General features: G+C 42.0%; 2 protein-coding genes across 2 annotated transcripts; one reads left to right on the top strand and one right to left on the bottom strand.

Moving 5' to 3' along the window:
* Positions 1 to 139: 139 nt before the first annotated feature.
* Positions 140 to 13,409, top strand: LOC5518441 (hydroxyacyl-coenzyme A dehydrogenase, mitochondrial). Its single transcript, XM_001638279.3, has 9 exons — positions 140 to 401; positions 1,668 to 1,796; positions 2,041 to 2,198; positions 2,383 to 2,509; positions 2,837 to 2,926; positions 3,629 to 3,701; positions 5,213 to 5,260; positions 11,559 to 11,627; positions 12,044 to 13,409. Exons 1-9 carry the CDS (start codon positions 216 to 218, stop codon positions 12,175 to 12,177), a joined length of 1,014 nt encoding a protein of 337 aa, XP_001638329.2. The 5' UTR covers positions 140 to 215; the 3' UTR covers positions 12,178 to 13,409.
* A 181-nt stretch (positions 13,410 to 13,590) lies between these two features.
* On the bottom strand, positions 13,591 to 22,004 carry LOC5518380 (putative N-acetylated-alpha-linked acidic dipeptidase). The gene is made up of 8 exons (XM_001638349.3): positions 20,877 to 22,004; positions 18,926 to 19,139; positions 18,460 to 18,660; positions 17,986 to 18,142; positions 17,352 to 17,498; positions 16,595 to 16,888; positions 15,692 to 15,880; positions 13,591 to 14,988 (listed from the first exon to the last, which is right to left on the bottom strand). Exons 1-8 carry the CDS (start codon positions 21,083 to 21,085, stop codon positions 14,138 to 14,140), a joined length of 2,262 nt encoding a protein of 753 aa, XP_001638399.2. The 5' UTR covers positions 21,086 to 22,004; the 3' UTR covers positions 13,591 to 14,137.
* Between the last annotated feature and the right edge of the window lie 183 nt (positions 22,005 to 22,187).

Here is a 22,187-nt window from a genome sequence, read left to right as displayed (position 1 = left end):
ATAAGATCAACTATTTTTGGTATATTAGGTTGGATAAGAGAGTCGAATTTTGATAAATCAGGCTCTTGTAATTATTATCTAGAATTGTTATGTGGTTGCCCTGTGGTTTTCCCAGTCTGTTCGGTTCGCAGTATAAAACGCCTGCTCACTTTTCTCGCTTGATTGCCACATTTTCGAACCTTCGCCGGTACGATCAAGCAGGGAAACACCAAATCATGATCATGGCTTCTATTGGGTTTAAAGCTGTGTTCCTAACATCCTCAAGAGCTCTCCTTGGGGCTCAAAGCCTACACAAGACTCTACCACTCAGCTATGCTGGATTTTCTACGAGTTCTTCAAGAGATGCTATTAAAAATGTCACGGTGTTTGGAGGAGGCCTTATGGGGGCAGGCATAGCACAGGTTTGTACGATTCTTGTTTTGTGTTGCGTAATATGTTGTTTAGATAATAAACCTATTTGCATCATAGCAATTGGAAATGTGTGAAGAAAGCTTTTGATGATTGTGAATGGAGTTTTGGTCATGCAATAAAATCAAAGACACTCTCTTAAAACAATTCGCTCCAGTCACGGAACTAACAAAAATTGTGTTGTGTTGTGCATGTACTTTACTCTAGAGTACATCAAGCTTAAGTGTTTTATCAACATAAATACGTATAGTGTTACGAAAAAAGTCTCAACATCAACATGTTACTAGCGAACTGCCTTTAAAGTGATTTGACAAAAAGAATTAAGCAAAATTATCGTCAAAGGCCATTATTTATTTACATGAACGAACGCCGATCATACTTATTATATTTATACTTATGATATTTTTAAATCAAATTTTGTCTCCATGGGAATGTTACATTTGCAGCTTGTTCCATTTTTTTTCTTTCCCCAAGTTATGTAACATTTATATTATTTTTTGCATTTATTTTGACTGTTTCCTTCTGTTTGAAGCCAAAACATTTTCATAGCAAGCATGAATAATTCAATAATAAAACCACCAAAATTGATTTTTATGCTATCTATATTTTTTCTGTGGAATTATGTTATAAAGTCAATGGTTGCAATAATTGGGAAAAACTACAGAATCCCCCCTCTCCCCACCACCTCATAGCTATCAGCAGGTCCACGCCCCAAATCCTTTTAGTCATCCACTGGGACTTGTGCTAGGATATCACATTACTATTTGGGTAGCAAACTAGCGCACACTCGGGCTTTTAGCAGCAAAATATAATCATAAAAGAGCAATTTATTTAGCTCTTACGAATCACTGGAATTTTTTTAAGAAAGCATCCATTTTCATATAAAGAATTTATTTTTTTGTTGTTCTTTGGCATGGTAAGTGCAGTCATTTATGTGTTTATTGTGGCTTGAATTTGCCACTCAAAAGGTCACTCAATCTTTTAGTGCAAGTCTACTTTTGTCAACTTCTTACCACTGTCCACTTGTCTACTTGTCAGTCCTTAAAGAATGGGTATTTATGGAACAAGGCTATGTGCATAGAGAACTAGTTCCTGCCAAAATAGTTGTAGAATAAGAACAATACAAATACAACACTAAGAAACACTAGGGAAAAATCTCTGTAAGCTGAAAATTTCCTGTCATATTATTTATGTTTTGTTTACCTCCCCCCATTGATAAATCTTGGATTTTCCCCCTTAATAAAAGACTAATATTTCAGGTTGCAGCCGCTACAGATCACAACGTAACAATAGTAGACCAGACGAATGCCATATTGATCAAAACCTTACAGTCAATTGAGAGAAGCATGCAGAGAATTGCCAAGAAGCAGTTTAAAGATGATGTTGAGGTGGGACTTGCAATTCACAAATTTATAATGACCAAGTCTTTCTGCATAATTGCAAATTATTTCGTCCAAGATCTCTTAAAAGCATTTAAGGACGATTAGCTGATTCTAGACTTGCAGAAGACTCAGTTAGCTATTTGTCATTGGACACAGGCGCGTTCACCCTGCACACCCCCCTGCGTACGTGCCTGGGACGTGCCCAGTTTTCTGTTGAAATCTTAATTTCTTTTCTTCTCTTTTCTTTTAGGCGGGCAAGACATTTGTTGCAGGAACCATGTCTCGACTGAAGATAAGTCTTGATGTTCCTGGGTCTGTGGCTGATGCTGACTTGGTTATTGAAGCAATTGTAGAAAACCTTAGGACCAAACACAAGCTGTTCACTGCACTCGACGAGGCAGCACCCCCGTAAGTGACCAATTTTTTTTTATTTGCATGTTTGATTTTTTTATTTGCATGTTCATCCCTGCAAATAGAATTTATTAATTTTGCAGTATAGTTTGGACAACTTTGGTTGTAGAGCCTTTCAAATCTCCAAATTACCCAATGAAAACAATGCCAAGTGATATTTTCTGTTTATTTTTTTCTGCAGTCAATGTATCTTTGCCACAAACACTTCTTCCATACCTGTAGCTGATATCAGTAGTGTAACAAACAGACATGACAGATTTGGCGGATTACACTTTTTTAACCCTGTGCCAGTCATGAAGCTTGTTGAGGTATTGTACTCTTATTGGTTAACTCATTTTCTGGTGCAATTCATGATTACAATCTTTGGGAGGTAGCTAACTCTGTATTATTTAGGTTTTATGTAATGTCTGGAATATATAAAATTTCAAGTTGAGTTTTTAAATATTGAAATACAATTTCAAACTAATGTTTGGACTCTCTTATCCATCTGACAAGTCTTGATTTGATGCTGCACACTTTTTATTGAAAAACTTAAAAAGTATTGTTTTGACGCACATAAAAGACTATATTATAGTATTAGCAAAACTTGTTTATAGATATACAGTAATTTTGCATATTTTGTAAACCAAACGTAGGTTGTGCGCACCCAGCAGACATCAGATGACACTTTTAACACACTTTTAACATTTGGGAAGAAACTGGGCAAGGTTCCGGTTTCATGCAAGGTCAGTGCACACCATGATTACTGCATATAATGTGTATAACACTCAGGAATAACATGAGTTCCAAAAAGAGTGTGCCGTGAAGCAATGGTTTCAAGAAAGGGTGGGCCCGATTCATTGTTCTCTGTGTGGATTATCTTATATTTATTGTTATTTTTAAGCCAAATATAAGAAAATATGGGGGGATGGGGCTAGCTTGGCCCACAACTATGTAGATCTGCTCCTAGATTTGACTGGTGCTTTTCCAGTTACTTTTGACAGTAATGAACCAGCCATATGTACAATAAGCCATTGTAACTATAAGTGTGTTGTATAACCGTGGCCTGTAATAAGTTAGGGAAACCTAGGCAAATCTTCAACAATATTTCACTGAACCCTCCATTCTTAGCCTAATCGCCAAATGGTCATTATCAAATTGTTTTACTAATAGATATATTACCTATGTGATACAATGGAATATGAAATCCAGCTAACTCAAACTGTGTATAGTCTGCCTTGGTAGGAGAGGGGGGAGGCAAGCTTCAGACATTCACTGTTTGTTTGCAGGCTTGGGGATGGGCAGTGTGAGTTTTTCATATGCCTTTAGGAAAAAATCAGGCTCCATTGGAGGCAAAGCTATATCCCCTGTCCCTATGTAGGTATATGTCCCACAGAAACAAGCCCAAGATAGTTTGTACTGGACGAAGCTTTTTCTGTCTATTCCAGGATACTCCAGGATTTATTGTTAATCGCCTTTTGGTGCCATACTTGGCTGAGGCTGTCAGGATGTTGGAAAGAGGTAAATAACCAAAACATTGAGGCATTACATGTGACTTATACACCTACAGTGTATTTCAATTATGGTTGCACTGATGGAATCCATGTGTCCTAACCCGCAGTGCTTTATGGGTATCAAATGATTAAGAAAACAAGCGTAAATAAAAACAAACACAAGATTAAAATGTTTTAGAATTCTTGTTTATGTAGCCCTAAACTTTCAAACGGCTTTCAGAGACCAGGATTCAGCCATTTATATGTTACTCATGAACCCCTTACGGTGCAACCTATGTAGGAAATAGGTGTATACTACGATAGATAATTGACATAGACATAATTGAGTTTGGGGGAAAAGATGTCAGCAAAATGTTTGCCCCCATATAACCAAATTACTGGAGGGAAGGGTGTTGGTGGATCCTAGACTTTCAAAGAGAGGAGGGAGGAAAAACCAAGGGCACTCATAATAAAAGCAAAGGTGGATTTGGAGGTGAATTTTGAATGTTTTAACAATTGTATTTTTCTAATATTCCACTCTGAAATGGAGTAGGGTTAGATACCTAGCAGAGGCGGATCCAGAATTTCAAAATGGAGGGTGGATAATGGCCGGATAGACGGCTTAGTACAGCAGGGGCGGATCCAGGATTTTAAAATGGGGGGTTGATAATGGCCGGATAGACGGCTTAGTACAGCAGGGGCGGATCCAGGATTTTAAAATGGGGGGTGGATAATGGCCAGATAGACGGCTTAGTACAGCAGGGGCGGATCCAGGATTTTAAAATGGGGGGATGGATAATGGCCGGATATACGGCTTAGTGCAGCAGGAGCGGATCCAGGATTTTAAAAGGGGGGGTGGATAATGGCCACATAGACGGCTTAGTAAAGCAGGGGCGGATCCAGGATTTTAAAATGAGGGGTGGATAATGGCCGGATAGACGGCTTAGTACAGCAGGGGCGGATCCAGGATTTTAAAATGGGGGGATGGATAATGGCCGGATATACGGCTTAGTGCAGCAGGAGCGGATCCAAGATTTTAAAATGAGGGGTGGATAATGGCCAGATAGACGGCTTAGTGCAGCAGGGGCGGATCCAGGATTTTAAAATGGGGGGATGGATAATGGCCAGATAGACGGCTTAGTGCAGCAGGGGCGGATCCAGGATTTTAAAATGGGGGATGGATAATGGCCGGATAGACGGCTTATAACTGATCCAGTGGTTCTTGGTAGGTCACTACATAGATCTTACATACGTCGCGCTGAATTGGATTTGCCGTGTCAGCAAAGTCAAGAAGGCCAAGGCACATGCACAGTACCTCCCCTCCCTCAGAGACATTTATTTTCTTCAAACAAAGTGACTTTTTTTAATCAAAAAGGGGGGTGGATATCCACCCCATCCACCCCCTGTATCTGCCCCTGGATACTCAGTGGTCTGTGTCACTTCCCCAAGGTCCTTTTGTTGTGGACAAAGAAAGAAGGTGCTGGATCATCTGACTATATTTGTCCCGTGGCTGAGTATGTGTTGTGCATCGTGTTTCAGGTGATGCAAGCCCTAAGGATATTGATACTGCAATGAAGCTTGGAGCCGGTAAGCACCAATTTCTTGTTAGACACAGACCGTTAGTATAGGTAAGCATAAAGTTTCGAGTTCAATTCGGGATTAAGTTGAACGAGTGAGTTTTTCAAGAAGTATCATAATTTGAGCTTTTTGAAAAACTCACAAGTGCAAGTTGTGAAAATTAAACTTTCGCATCGAAATCATAACAATGTTCATGTCATTTCTCGCTTTTTCTTTCTAATGTTTGAATTGTTTTTATCAAAAAAATGTTTTGAAACTGGTGTAGAGTATTATACAGTATCTATCGTGTAAGAACATTCAAATTTTCGTGGATTTTGACTTTTAATGTAAGTGCACTGGTATTACAACTTTCTGCACTGGTGTTACAATGAAAATTGCACTGCTCTCAGCCAATCAGCAATCAGAATCGAGAAATTTGTGCATGTATGTTATTATTCTTATTATACCATTAAGTGCTGGTGGAGGCGTGTGGAGGTTGTAATGCCCACATGTAATGTCCATTGTAGTAGTCATTGTATCTTGTGGACTTTTTGTGGAATCATGTTTTTTCTCTTTATTGGTTTTAGATGCGTGCGTTCTTCTGAAGTTTTTATGAATTGTGTTTGCTTTTTTACCAACCCTTCCCACAACATTTCCCTTAGAAAATGTGAAAGGATATTATTACTGCAAATTTAGGGGGGGGGGGGGAGGTGTCTCCCATTGAAGCTTGTATCGGTGACTTCGTTAACGCGTGTCCCACTGCCAAAGACCCCATTGATTGTGTTTAAAAAAGTATTTTTTTACACATATTCACTCTATTGTGGAAATTACAGCTTTCATTACTATGTTGTTTTTTTTAACTTGATCATCACCTACGCTATGTACTACATAAGTTCAAGGTCAAAATAAGTTGCAAAACATCAGGGTTGAAATTCCTGTTTCGGCTAATGAAATCCGCAACCTAAGTTTTCTCAACAAGTTAGAGCTATGACTATTTTAATAGAAACACAAAACAACCATAAATATATTTTGCCAGTGGTAGCGAAACTAATCGACACCCAGCGTGTCGCACGGAAAAGCCGGTTGGTTTTATTTGCTTTTTATAATTTGGTTAGAACAATTGTTAACAAAGACACAAATTAACTCGATTATTGGCCAATATGTTCATTATCGTCGGAAATGATAACAAGAAAACCGCATTTTGTCTCGACAAATGAGAATTCAGATAGCGAGACACATCAGGGGGTCCTGAAAGAGAGAGAATTTTAGCGGCTAGAGTAAACTACGCTCCCTATCCCGCTGCATGTATACCTTAATAGAAGGTCGACGAATTAATCTCGATTTAGTTTATCCGAGAATCTTACAACTTTTTATGATATTGAATGTTAAGTCGTTGAGACTTGGGATCCGAGACTTGTATCTTGTTTTGGGACTTTAGGAGGACAGGTGCGTGGAAGATGTTCTGTTTGGAAGAAGATTAATACTCTTAAAATCTTGAGATCGCATAGCAATCGACATTGAGGAAGGGAGAAAACGCTCACAACTTTAAAATAACAAACGTGATATTTTTCTGCGATTGAATAGTTGTCAAAGCATAGCGGGTAACTTTGTGTTTCGTCCGACGCTGTGTGCCGAAATAACCAGATAGAAGATGGAAGATTATGCAGATGAAAGAAATGTGATCTCCTTTGAAATTTTCCAAGAAGAAATCGCCAAACTGCAGAACAAGATACAAGAATGTCAATCGAAATACAACGAGTGTCTTCATGGATTAAACGAAGTTCGCACGCGCGAAATAGCGGCGGAAAAGTCCGAAAGCGCTGCACTTCGCGAGGCATTGTGGGATTAGACGCTGGTGATCGCAAAGTACGCTTGCGTGACACCCAAATCGTTGCGTTACAGGAAAGAGCAGCTGATCTTGAATGTGTTCTACATCGCCTCATTAGCAAGTCTAAACACATTCATGATAACCACAACCGCACTAGGGGCACCAAAAAATGCTGAGTGACAGCCCACCAATCTCTGACCTGCAATATCTTGTCGAGGAATTAGAATTTATTTTAGAAACAAATGCAGTATTCGGGAAAAATAAAGATCCTACCGGCAAGAAACGTGTCGGCGCTAATGATGTAAACACGTGTGCTTTAGGCTCTGATCAGCTGCTGTCACAAAGTTGCCTCCCTCGTGATTTTAGTGGCTCTGAGAGTAAGCAAATACGTCTGGGAACAGAAGGTCAATTCGCGCTGGAATGTGAAGCACGGGACACGAGGTCCTTGAGTTGTAAAGCTATACCTGACCATTTTAAACATCTCAATGGTCCAGCGCCTTTCAGATGTAAAAACAATAACGGGTACGACAAAGCTCTAGTCACGCATTCCCCACTAGGAAGTAAGAGAGACACGGAAAGCGAGTTTGCCATGGCGGACGAAGAGGTTGAAAGCGCTTTACTAGAGGCCTTGGAGAACGCCAATTTGGACGCTCAGGGCTCCGGTGAACCTGAGAATGATAATGGAAAGCGTGACGACGTCGAGGAATTCGAAGAAGCGACCAACGACGCTACAGAGAGCGAAACAATGGATGAGCCGGGTAACGAAAGTTTATCCGCTCAACAAGACGCTGGCGACGGGAATTCGAAACCACAGCCAACTGTCGCGGAGGACGTAACCGAGAACAAAAACGACGAAGCAGACGGCAAAATTATGGAAGGGAACGGCGGGCAGGATGGTGCCACGGAGCTGGTCAAGCAAATGGTCAAAGGGATGGAGGAGATGAATGTGAAGTTAGAGAATAAAAGTCAGCAGTGTCTTGAGTTGAAGGAGCAGTGTTGTAACCAGGAGATGGAGATACAAAAGTTGCGGTCGCAGCTCGGTCAGGTGAGCTCCAGCTATCGAGAATCCGAGAAAAAAAGCGCCGAAATTCAAACTCTGAATGACGAGTTACAGAGAAATATCCAAGAGCTTACGGAACGAGTAGCGACTCTCGAAACCGAAAACAGAACTCTTAGAGGTCAGCTCGAAGCGAAGGATGCTAATGATGTTGTTGAGGATGGCGGGCAAAACGAGAAAGTGGAGGCTGTCAGGGAGGAAATACAAAAAGAAGAAGTCAAAGAGACACAAGAAGAACCTGTTGTCGAGCCGAAGCAGGCAGAGCAAGTGGTTGAGACGAAGGCAGAAGGAGGCGAAGCGCCGCGTAAAGATGACGGGAGCGAAGGAAGCGCACCTTCGGAACCTGTTGCTTCCCCGCGCAAACCTTCCCTCGCAAGCGCCGTGCCTCAGCCTTTCAAACGTCCCTCTTTCACAAGCTCTCATCCTCAACCCCATCCAAGATCTCGGTCGTTTGATTATTCGGGGGAAGGAAGGCCTTCTGTTGGATCAGATGCGAGCGGTGAGATAAATGCTTCCCCGAATGACCAACCAAGCACCGGTCCGAGATTCCTACAGAAAAAGCTTAGCTCGTCGCACTTAGATGCGCTCAAACCAAGACCATTTGGATACAAAGGGGGGGCTCAATCCACGAGCGATCGAGAAAGTGTTAGCTCACGCACTGAAAGCGTCAGCTCGAAGGCGGATTCAAGCGGTAGTGCGAGCGATACGGAGTCCAACAAGGATTTACAATTAGAAGGAGTTGACGGAATGGCACTCAAACCAGGGGGCGAGACTGTGGATAGTCCGCGCGATAAAGCACCTCCGACAGCGCCTAAACCGGCTAAACGACATCCCCAACCGCCAACTAAAGTCCCAGAAAATGTCCAACCCAAGCCCAAGCCTAGAAGAGCAGGGGAAGGTCTTCCACACAGCGATTTTAAATCGGGGTTTTCGTACAAAGAGTACATGAGTGGAATTCGACCCGGAGGGCCCGACATGGAGGAGGAGGAGAAAGCGACCCCGCAAAGCAACGGTGATGCTTCTGACGAGAAAGCGCAATCCGAGCAAACCGAGGCTATCGCCGATGGGGAACCCGTAGGGGAACTAGTTTAAGAACAGATGTATTTTTATGGTGTTGTTGAATGGTGCATGCCCGGAAACTGTGGTTGTTGTGGTTCGCAAAGCTTATCTTCGTCTCGTGACTTTACTGGGTTGGAGTTTTGACGATAAATATCAAAACATTTAGCAGTCTGGGAAGTTACAAGATGTTGAATGTCTCGGTGCAAGCCAGGACCCGATAAATAAATATAAACTATCACACGGAGCAATAGAGTTAACAGATAAATTGTAATTGAGTTTAGATCAATATTGGTTTATACAAATTTCCGTGACAACCTTAGACAAAGGATTATATAGCAATTCGGATTGAGAGATTTATTGATGGACAAACTTGAGAGAGTTTATTTTCTAGAGTCATACAGAGTTTTGCAAGGTTTGTAGTTTATTTTGCTACTAATTTTAGTGTCAATTAGGACTAAGTGATTATTAGGATCAGTAGTTTTATGCATGAATGAATTCACATCACAAGATGTCTAATCTACAATCCTCGGTATACCACAATTCCAAACCTATAATTGATATCAAAACTGTTCTAGACGTTTTACGCTTATGCCCTAGTATAATTATGTGTAATAATGGTATTTGCTGAACTATACCAGGGAGCTTGCTACAGGTCGAAATTTTGTTGAAGTTTCTGCATATTTAGGCTATTTTGGCTTAATCTATTGTAAGAGATGATGATGTTACTATCAAGGAACAAAATGTTTTACGTTTTATATTTATCTAAACATATTAAATTTAAACGTTTTGGTCTACTCGCCTATTTTTCTCTGAAATTATAATTTTTGATCTGAGTGTAGAGTGAAATTTGACTAGAATATTGCCCCATATTTAGTATATTTTCTGGATTTATTCCTTATAAAAATTATACTCTTTTCTTGATTATGTGCAATATTTTCAGACTTGACCAATACCAGACATACCTCAGCTAAAGATTGTGTCACTCCACTGATTTTGTATTACTGATTAAAGGAATCCTTTACAACAATTAAAGCTGTATATCTTCGCTTTCTTGTTTTAAACACTCTTTTATTGATAAACTAATGATGCATTCCCAAAAGGTCACATAAAGTTGACTAAGAAAAAAAAATTCTTTTGTCCTTATTAGATGATAGGATGAAATAGAAAAAATAATAGTGCAAGCAAGATGACCGCCAGACATTAGAGATTCAGCCATTCAACATTTAAGCTTTTTACATTCGATTTTCGAGCAAAAGTAACAATAGCTGAAAAATGCTTGATAAAAAATGTTACATTTTGGCATGAGACATAAAAGAGCCCTTGTGAGCCGCACATAATTTTTTTTGTTTTATTTAATATTGGAAGACAAGCTATTTAGATATTGCAATAGCTTTACCGAATCAGCTAATGGAACTGGATGCTTTCTCACACTTGACATTTTGCTAGAATGACAAAATGGCGCCTGGCATAGTTCAATAGTACATACAAACATGACCTAATCACTTTATTCTTCGTTTATGTTGGCATTATACTTTAATCCTTTTTTGAAATTTGGGAACAAAATGCTTTTAAACACGTTTGAATTATCTAAATGGCCACCCACCCCTAACCAGGAGCATTATTATAAATACTATGTCGCCATCATTCAAGGCCATTACACAGTGCCTGTATCACCATAGATTAAGCTGATAGCTGCTGTTAGATGGCTACAGACACTTGTATTGTTATTGTGTATTTGATCAAGATTCTGCAACCCCCTCCGTCCTCCCCGTATGGTGTATTCTGATACATGGTGTATTCGGTACACTGTGTAACTCTGTTATTTCTCTGGAACTCGGAACGGATTTCCTTATTTTTATCCAAAGAAAAAACGACAAAGGTCTAGCCTGATTCCCCTGTTATGACTATATTTAAATATTTTGTCATATTAAAGGTGAAGCGAGATAAGGCGAGATTATGGCTGAGTTAATCTTTTATGCAAAATGTCTTGTAGTTAGGCTGTATTTATTCCAAATGAGGTCCCTTTTTATCTTATTTGAGTCCCAGGGGGGTGTTGCAGTTACACCCCGCTTTCCCCTCATCCTCGTATGCTTTGGTGGTTTTCCGCCGTCACTTTCTATTCCCCACCCTCCAAAACCCTAACCATTCTCGGAGGCTTTTTTCTGCCTTACCGAGCAGAGCCGTAACGGCCTCGAAAAGTTTAGAAGAGAACTGGGGAAGGGAGGGGGGGGGGGGGAGCACGCCCGGTCTCTATATGCTTTAAGGCCCTGCCGAAGATAAACCCCAACCCAATTATCACCGTTTACTAAGGAATGAAAAAGGCAGACTTGCAGATTCTGGGTATCTCATGATAATGATATACCATTTTTTATTTTATTTTTCAGGATATCCCATGGGACCTTTCGAGCTTGCAGATTATGTTGGACTTGACACAACACAGTTTATCCTTAAAGGTGAGCCACACCCATAACATAGCCTACAAAAAAGTATTAGTTGGTTTGGCGTCGTGTGAGAGGCAATGGAGCCAGCCTAAAACAGAGAGGGTTCGGGGGGAGGATTGCGGTACTCAAATGTAAATAGACTTGTCGAAGGACCAGGTTACAGTGAGGACACAGAAAAGCGGGCCATGCTGAACAACTTTGACCAATCAGATTCGGCTTGAACAGCGTAAACATTTTGAAAAAAAGTTCAGTTAATAAAGTTATAAGGAAATGACCCGTAGGGGCGTGGCTGTGCCCCCTCAACTTTCTTGGTGATCCTTGACCGAGCCACCAATTTTCCGAGGCCTGCTACCGATCTGTACAAGCGCTATTTAAGTTCTTTATTCATAATTGTATGAAGTACTTACCTTCTGCGTTACCTTGTCCAGGCTGGGAAGAGAAGTACCCGGATGTTGAGCTTTTCAAATGCCCCGAGTTTATCAAGGATCTTGTTGCTCGAAACAAGCTGGGACGAAAGAGTGGCGAGGGATTCTACAACTACAAAAGCGTCGATGAAAACTAGACTAGACAGTGTTATCATTTCCTGAACAGCTTTTGGATATATCACTAAATTTCGAAATCACTGGCACCCTAAAACATCTTTTGGATATATTATTAGATTTCGAATATCACTGGCAACCTAAAACAGCTTTTAGATATATCACTAAATTTCGAATATCAATGCAACTTAAAACATCTTTTGGATATATTTTTAGGTTTCGAATATCACTGGCAACCCAAAACAGCTTTTGGATATTAACTAAATTTCGATTATCACTTGTACACAATTGAAGGATAATACCCCATGAATCAACACGAATTTGGGAGGACAAGTTATTTTTTTACTCGTTATCTTTCCCCCGAAATCCGGTTATCTGACTGACCTGATTTAATCTTAATTGGTGTGGATGGTTATTTCGAAAATATCGTAATTGAAATTTATTTCAAAAACAATAACAAACTGTTACATTGGACGCAGTGGAGTGATCCTGTTTCTGTGTTTAAATCATATTTTTGAAACGCCAGTTTACTATATAATCGCTAGAAATGGACTTAATATCTTTTTAACTCTTGTCGGCGATTTCTAACAGCCTTAATGGCCTTCTTGCTCCAGTTATTCAAAATCCTTAAAGCAGGTTTATTGGGCGGCACTTCCAATGGTCTCAAATCACGCCACCTCAAGTAAAGCTCCGTTAGTGTGAATGACAGAAGCCAGAAATGTTTGCAGAATTTTGAAAATCGCAGTAAATCAACCGCCACCAAAGGGTGAATTTCATAATAAGCTAAAAGCTCGCTGTCTAGCAGAAAAAAAACTGTCAAAAAACTGCGTTTGTTGTGTGTGGTTTGGTTTTGTTTTATATATAAACATATACATGTGTTAGTGTTTTAACGTTATTGAACTCTTCTCATTATCATTTATTTAAGTTTTGACATTAAGCCTGGTTCACACAAGAGCGTAAGCATATATAGAGCTAGCATAAGCCCAACATTGCAGTGTAGACTTTCAGTACAAGCTCTAGTTATCGCTGAGGTCAGTGTGTTTTTTGTCTCTTTTAATTTTTCTCTATTACAACGTCGGTTGTGCTTGAACGCAAGTGTAGACCCGGCTTGAGGAATCAATATGGCGCGTGCCATGTGCTCACAAGTACAGTGATGTACGAACCTAGACCCACTAATTTCTTCGCGCTTCACATAAAAATGGTTTAGGGATGGATTTTGGTGTATACCGTGAAATAAAGTAATTTAACTTTAAAATTGTGGCTTTGGTAAGGCTCTAAGAGCCCACTTGTGGAACGCTCGAGTCAGCGGCGACTGCTTGTAGTATATAGGGCCACGCATGGCTCTAGTTCGCTTCGTCCTCTGTAGGCTCGTAAATATAAAGTAAATATGGTTTAAGACTTTTAGGAAAGAAACACTAGACAACAAAAACAACAGGTTATTTAAAACAAACTTTACTACTTGCCAAAGCCCTCGGTTTATTGCTGCACAATAATTCAATGCTGTTGCAGTGCGACGCGCGCTACCGTGGCCACCAAGACAAAGTTTACCATGCGACGCGCGCTACCGTGGCCATCAAGACAAAGTTTACCATGCGACGCGCGCTACCGTGGCCACCAATACAAAATTTACCACGCGACGCGCACTCTCGTTCACCAAGACAATGTTTACCATGCGACGCGCGCTACCGTGGCCACCAATACAAAATTCACCATGCAACGCGCGCTACCGTGACCACCAAGACAAAGTTTACCATGCGACGCGCGCTACCGTGGCCACCAATACAAAGTATTGAGAAAGCTGATTAGCATGCCAAAGTCACCGTTTTTAATGCACACTGAAGTATTCCCTTGCCACGTTGGTGAAATAGCAAGAAGTCTATGTTAATCATGTAGCACGCTTCTCGCATCCTTATGGCTAAGACTGTCAAGGTGGCCATCGTAGCGCGCGTCCTAATGTATTTATCACCTGTACTGACGGTAATGTCATTCAAGCTTGATAGTACGCGCCTCGCCGTCGATCTTTAGCACTTCTGCTGCCGACAACGCCGACTGCATCACAATAGAAATCTGCTTTTCCACCTCATCCCAGCTTCCGTGCCCTCTCTTCGCGTCAAATATCGCATCGCTCACTCCAGGGAAACTCGAGCTTCCATATGCGTTATATCTCTCGGGTGCGAAAGCGACGTGCCTGGTTAGCGGTCTCCCTGGCAAACCATAAGGGTACACGAAAGCCTTATCAACCTCAACCATCTGATTGTTGAGCCTACGCAAGACTGGGAATGACTCTTTATCCTGGTTCTTTTCCACGCTTGATCTCACGTTATCAAACGCCCGCGCGGATTCCGAGAACTTCGCGACCGCCTTTTCCAAGAACTCCAGCGTTATCCCTCTCTGCGCAAGGGTGACGCCTTCTATTGTCTTTAAAACCGTAAGCGTCTTATTGATGACGTCCGCGTATAGTCTCACGTCCATCGGTAACAATGGAGTATCAGCAAGCTCTAGCAGCATCCCTCCGAGTAACTGACCCATCGCCTTATGTATCACAAAGCCCGGGTCCATGAACGTGCTAGCCCATTTGTATGTGTCGTGCTGGGAGTGGTATACTGGGTAGGAGGACATCTTCCCCTTGTAGCCGTACTGGTAGGTCATATCCGTGGATGGGATACCCATGTGGTGGTAGAAATGCGCGAAGTCACTGACACTAGTTAGGACCTGGACATTTGGTTTACCAGGGTCCATCTTGTTTGGCGGTAGTCTCTTGATCATCACGTCAAAGATGTTGTTGTTTGGGTCTGTTGGGTCTGTTACTTTGCTCATCCATTTCCAGATTAGGCCTGTTGATCAAGCGGGTGAAAAGTCCAGTTTTGAGTTCCACCACTTTGCCCACTAAATATAGGTACTAAGGACAGTGCGAGCCTCGGTTTCAGACGAACCGATCGCAAATACCAGCGAGAGAATGAAGAATTCAGCATAAGTTATTGCATTGCTTTATTCTAAGTATCAGGGGATTTTCGCTAGTATACGCATGAAATTTGTCCCAAACACCGTGGCTCGCATGGTATTTCTGCGTCTTCAGTCTTTCAGTCTATGGGGGGAGGGGGGCAGAAATTCCCTTAGCTTAAATAGGAAAGGCTATCCGTATAATTTGAGTCCACTTTCGTGCACATATCGATGCTTTGATGCACGTGCTGCCCCTCCCCTCCCCCCAATATTTTCAACAATTTTGATGATAAGAGGCGTACGGTAGTTGTCCCCATTAGTTTAAGCATTATAAAAGCCAACCTCCAAGGATGTTCACTGAATATATTTTGGGTATGCTCTACTCGAGTGCAGAGAATTATTTAAAATCACTAGCATGCAAGGAACCTTAGAACCTTAAAGTTTTGATCGAGAACCGAGCATTTCTTTATGGCGAGCATCGGCCGAGCAGATCAAAATCTCGGGGAACCATTCAGCGCCCTTGCTCAGTTCTAATAAAATCGAAGGGCCGAGCAGAAAAGACCAAATGACAAAATATAAAAAAAAACAATGCCATACCTTTAAGCAGCGGAGTAGCTCGGGCTCTCATCGCAAACGACCCTCCGACCGCCATGTCACAATTAAGGTAAGCCACCGCACGCTTGTCCAGAATCTTACGGTGCTCCTCCACCCACTCACGTGACCCAATGTTACTATACTCCTCGGCAGCCCAACTGCACATCTTGACCGTGCGCCGAGGGGTCCACCCTAAGATGAAATATAACGTAAGTAAAAGGACCTCGATAAAGGGGGCAAGTTCACGCAAGCCATACTTCGGCTATATGCCGTGTAATGGAGCTTTGTAAGAGATCGGAGGTGAGTGAAGGGGACAGATGCGTAGCCCGTGCGTGGCAAGGGGTGATCGCAAAGGCGCGCACATCCCTTCGACTGCCATGAAAATGGTTATGTCTGAGCACCGCTCCCTCCCCTCCCCCCTAATTTCAATTACAGACATAGCGATTGCACGTGGGATAAAGAATGAAATTAAATTGAAGTATCTTGCCATCAAAAATGTAAATGCTTACTAGCTCTAATAAATTTCCTCCTCCCTTCGTTCAAGGGTTCTGTAGCAGTCAAACTAGGAGGAATAGAAGACTCAAAACTCAATCATGTGTATTTACTCTCTCTCTCTCTCTCTCTCTCTCTCTCTCTCTCTCTCTCTCTCTCTCTCTCTCTCTCTCTCTCTCTCTCTCTCTCTCTCTCTCTCTCTCACTCTCTCTCTCTCTCTTTCTCTCTCTCTCTCTCTCTCTCTCTCTCTCTCTCTCTCTCTCTCTCTCTCTCTCTTTTTCGCGCGCGGGGGCGCATGGGTATTACACAGGTAACCCGTGGTAACTGGGCGCAACAGCCCATCACACTAATGCTATTCAACTACAATCTTCAGCAGGTAGTAAGAGGAGGTTAATTTTCCCACTACCAACTAACCTGTCCTTTTTAGCTTCCCGAGGACGCGCGCAACCTCGTTCGTCGTCCCAGTCCCCGTCCCGGCATCCACGGCCCCAAATACCCAGGAGTCCCGGTGGTTACCCATCAGGACGTACCTGTCGGGCTCCTCCCTGCCGTATATGGTCCCTATCACGTTATAGATGCTCTTCACCTCAATGTGGTTATGAAGCTCCATTTTGATGTTGTTCTGCAGGTTGGACTGAGGGGTAAAGCCCGGACCCAGGTTGTACGTGATGGGGAGGTCGCCTTGCCAGTCGTCGGGGGCTTTGTTGCCTTTGAAGAGATAAAGTATGAGCAGCGTAAACATAAAAATCTCTGATAGCCAAAATGCCAATGATTCTGACGCTGTTTGCGCTGATTGCATGCACGGAGACCCAGCGGTTTTTTTTTTGGCGCCAATAGACGTTTCTCGCACGCGCTCAGGCTTTTTGCGGCCAACAACAACAAAATGCAATTAATTCAGCGCTTACGTATCAGCCAGAAAGTTTCTTTGTAAGAAAGAACTGATTTTATCTAAAAGTATATCTAAATTATTTAAAAGTTCACAATTTTATATTTCAATTACCCTGGGTACCAGAGGCTCCGAGCTTTGCGGCGACAACGATTTGAGCGAATGAAAATCATCGCAATAGCTCCAACAAAGCAGCCAATAAAAATAGCGCTTCACCGTACTGCTTAGTATTTTGCTAGTATGACAGAACAGAATAGTGGCTGGCATCTGTAAGGCATTCCATACCTCCCATGTTTCGCAGGAAGTGTATGGCGTCTCCGTACGATATCGGCTGTGCTGGGATTGTGGGTAGTTCACTCTCGTTTAGAGGTCGCCGATAAATCCCTTCAATTGACGGAAGAGCGGGAGTCTGGGGGTCGCCAACACCGGCACCTGAAATTGCGATCACGGATAGCAGTTTGAATTGTTGTATTGGGGGGTGCCTCCCCCGTTCAAATATCTAATGGTCCGTAAAATAAAACAACGCTGTTCATAATTATACCACGTTAATTTGTTAGGCACTGGAAAAATCATACAGGCAGGCAGACCGTGTAAATAGAATAGGCTATCATGACTGGCAATAAAACAAAAACACACAGGCAGACCGTGTAAATAGAATAGGCTATCATGACTGGCAATAAAACAAAAACACACAGGCAGACCGTGTAAATAGAATAGGCTATCATGACTGGCAATAAAACAAAAACACACAGGCAGACCGTGTAAATAGAATAGGCTATCATGACTGGCAATAAAACAAAAACACACAGGCAGACCGTGTAAATAGAATAGGCTATCAAGACTGACAACCAAACAAAAACACACAGGCAGACCTAGTGCCGTGTAAATAGAACAGGCTATTACAGAAAGAAAGACAGACCTAGTGCCGTGTAAATAGAGCCTCTCTGTACGCCGGTAGGCGGTAGCCACTCTCCGTTGGGGTACACTTTATCTGGGGTCGTTCCTTCAGGGGCATACTGCTGGGGGTCTGAGAAGATGATTGCTCCTTTTGCGCCAAAACGAGCGGCGTTGGCAACCTGCGGCACATACAGGTTCTAAATCAAGTAGAATAGCTATGCGCAAAACCTCATGTAGCCCTACTAAGGTACCAAAAGAACAAAGACTTCGAGCTTCACTTTGAATGAGCCGCGAAGCTTAGAATGAACGAGTGAACCTTGGAACCTTTGGTACCGAAAAGGTATAAAGAATTGACATAAACACAAAGTGTTCTGATGAGGAAGCTAAAAAAAGGGACTTGAACGAGTTGCGCTACCTTGAAATGCTTACGGTAGGTCTTCCTTTTTCTCCAGATTGCTATCTTCTCTCCATTTCTCCTTATAAAATTGTCACCTACCTTGTCGCCACGGAATATCTTCCCATATCTCATGATTGCTATTCTCCCCTGTATAACAACGCCAAGCTCATCTCGCAGGCGCTCGAAGTCCTCGACCCGGCCAAAGTTCACGTAGATGAGCTGTTCCTCGACGGTGCCGTTTGGTGCGTAGCCCAACACGGCACGGACAACCAGAGTGTCATTCTCAGCGGCATCGCGGACCTGGATACGTAAAGTTTAATAAATTTAGAAAACGTTAAGCGTTAAGCTTACTGCTGCCAAGAGTCGGTCAATGTATTTTTTTGCAAATTAGTCTAAAAGTGTTAATGATGATGATATGTTTTTTTTATGATAAGGTTGGCGATGATGTGATGGTTATGATGAAGATGGTGATGATGTCAATGACAGTAATGATGTTTGATGGTTTTGCGGAGACCGATTTAGATGATGACGATAATGATGCATGGCAGAACGGATGATTTCGTACCTTCTCTTGCCCACTGCACGTATAGTTCACTCTCCCGTCTGCGTTCATCAGTTTGACAGTGTTGGGTTTATCAGGATCAGGGTAGGACAGTAAAACGTCATACTTGACTTTTTCAACTTTATCAAACCCATAATCATTCCATCTCTTTACCAGCTCGTCTGCAAGCTCTTCCTGACGTTTGGAACCTGCAATATGCGGACGCTCGGAGAAGAATCTGAAACAAATCAGTAGTGCATATTCACAGTTGAACCTCTTTTAAGCGGCCACCCTTGGGACAGAGCCACACATCAGCTCTATGCAGGCCTCAAAATTAAGATTCAATTAAAATTAAATATATTATTATTATTATTATTATTATTATTATTATTATTATTATTATTATTATTATTATTATTGTTGTTGTTGTTGTTGTTGTTGTTGTTGTTGTTGTTGTTGTTGTTGTTGTTGTTATTATCATCATCATCATCATCATTATTATTATTATTATTATTATTATTATTATTATTATTATTATTATTATTATTATATTTTTTTATTTTGTATAGTGTAGTGGCCGCTAAATTCAGGGCGGTAGCAAGGGGAGGGGGGGGGAGCATTGAGGGCACGTCCCCCATCCCAATATTTTACACAATTATAAGTGCACCACAAGTTTATTGATATATCTGTACCGTGCCCCCTCCCCTAGTATTTCGAGGCCTGTTACGGCTCTGAAATTAGGGACCTCTTGAAATTAGGTCCCAGTGTATAAAAAATCTACATGCCTTACCAGAAACGAGAGGATTTTGGATTTTGCTAATGCATTACGTTTTGGTGACAAGCACTGCGTTTGCAGAGTACCACGTGGGAACAATAGTACAGGGGCGGATAAAGATTGGATTGGGTGCATACCCCCCCCCCCCCCCCACCTCAGCGGCGTAGCCAGAGGAGTGGCCCAGGGGGCCCGCCCCCCCCCCCCCTTCTTTCAGCCAAAAATACAGTAAATGTATGAGACTTTATCTAAAATACAAGAGAAAATGATTTGAAAGGGCCTTTTGGGCCCCTCCTGTTAAAAATCCTGGCTACGCCGCTGCCCCTTTTTAACCAAAATAAAATGAAAAGCCACTTCGAAGAAACTACGGAGAATGTACTGCTCGTGTGCCATCGCCTTCTTGACTTTGCTGACGTGACAAATTTTTAGATCTATGTGACCTACCAAGAACCACGGCCATTATCCACCCCCTATTTTGAAATCCTGGATCCGCCCCTGAATAGCGTCTTCTTCCATCGCCTAAATAATGATTGTACCACATATTTGCCTTCCACGTGAAAAAATGCAAGTCTGCCTGAGCATGGCTCTTTAAACTGCAGGCCGAGGGAACTGGACCTCCACCACCCATCTCAGCAACACTCCCCTTACCCTCGTGACATCTAAACTGGACTTCTCGCCTACTATATATATGCTGACTGTGCGCAACTTATGAGAGGTTCGAGTGCAGGTCAAATAGGCGCTTTTTAGAGGATGATTGAAATATATGGGTCTCCACTTGTTGAATAAACTGACGTACCGCCTCTCCAAACGGGCTTCTATAACACCGCGACAATCACAGTTGCCCAGCGCGTCGCCGTATGAGGCCTTACACCTCTACTGTAACGGGTTCGATTCCCGCTCGGGACATCTGTGGGCCTTCTAGAAGCTCAGTTCCATGGGGGTTCTGGAAACGTATTAGGGTGTTTAATGTGAAGCAACCATGGAAAATGTTAGCGCTATAAAAAAAAATATAATAACTTTCATTGCAGAAACACAAAAGTATTGGCATTAAATACGTTATAGGGAATGGCACCGAGAGCCCTCACTAGGATCAAGCGGGACTCATTATCATTGAGTGCGCAGATTGTACTGTTAAATCGGGTATTTATCTCGTTTTAATACGTATTCGTTCATATCGTTAAACAAATAAATCATAGTCCATACCGTACAGTGCCGTCGATGCTAGACGCACTGATCATGCCGACAAGCTTGTCTTGGTACGAGCTCCTTGCCGCCGCGGTTCTCGAGCCACTTGAATCATCGCTCTTTTTACCACTATGCACGAAATACCCTACAAGATACCCGCCCACAAATATCACAGCGACTATAATTATATTCGCGAGAATGATCAGCGCTGTTTTCTTCCTGCCCATGATGCATACAACCTAAATACTCCACACATACGCGTTGTAAACAGTATCGAGCCGCACAATGGAAATTGATACACGATGAATCGAATCGCATCTTTCTAGGCCCTGCGACCTTTGTCACATATCACGTGACACTCATATTACGTGACACTCATATTACGTGACACTCATATCACTTGACACTCATATTACGTGACACTCATATTACGTGACACTCATATTACGTGACACTCATATTACTTGACACTCATATTACGTGACACTCATATTACGTGATGCACATATTACGTGACACTCATATTACTTAACACTCACATTACGTGACACTCATATTACGGGAAAGTCAAATATAACGTGACGGAAATCAACCTTCACATAAAGTAAATTACGTGTAGCCGCTGACTCGCAAAAAAAATCGATATTATTAGCGGCTACACGTAGGCTTATAAAAAAGGTGATAAGGATGGAAGGCGGGAAACCCTCGCTGTTAGTCTAGCATTAGCATGGCGGATATTAGCGGATTGAATTATAGACCTTAGGGATTGAAGATTATTGGGGGTATAGAACTAACGGCCAAGTGAAAATGTTCTATCCTTGGTATTTTTTGGTACGAGCTTTTGGGTTGTTTGGCATGTTCTATGTGCTATATGTAGAGTACAGGTGTACAGCCGTTATTGTGAACATGCTACAGTCGCCTCAGTTTACTTCCGGCGGGCCGACGGAAACCTCAACCGACCAAAGTAAAAAAAATCTATTAAAATTCACGCTATTTAACAGGCCATCCGCTTTAAATTAATAGTCACATCCTCGGAGAAACATCCAATAGACAAAATGCTTTTAGAGTGGTTTTCAAAAACCCGTGAAATACTATTTAGTTTATTTAGTACTAATACAAGTAATGTATTTGTTCTCTTTTGTTCTGTCTTGACTAATACATTTTGTTGCACTGGATTTTGAAAACCACTCTACGATTTTGAAATATCTTTAGCGTTTTCCGTTAAAAGTCATCGGAGATTGCTACGTACTTGGCCGGAAGTAGACTGTAGCGACTGTGGGTATTTTGGGGTTTGGAGTTTATGGCAGGGTATTTTGTGAGTTGACCTGT

The sequence above is a fragment of the Nematostella vectensis genome, chromosome 11 (assembly GCF_932526225.1).
Source record: "Nematostella vectensis chromosome 11, jaNemVect1.1, whole genome shotgun sequence".
NCBI lineage: Eukaryota > Metazoa > Cnidaria > Anthozoa > Actiniaria > Edwardsiidae > Nematostella > Nematostella vectensis.
Note: the sequence above shows the minus strand (reverse complement) of the source record. Positions and strands in the feature narration are given on the sequence as shown.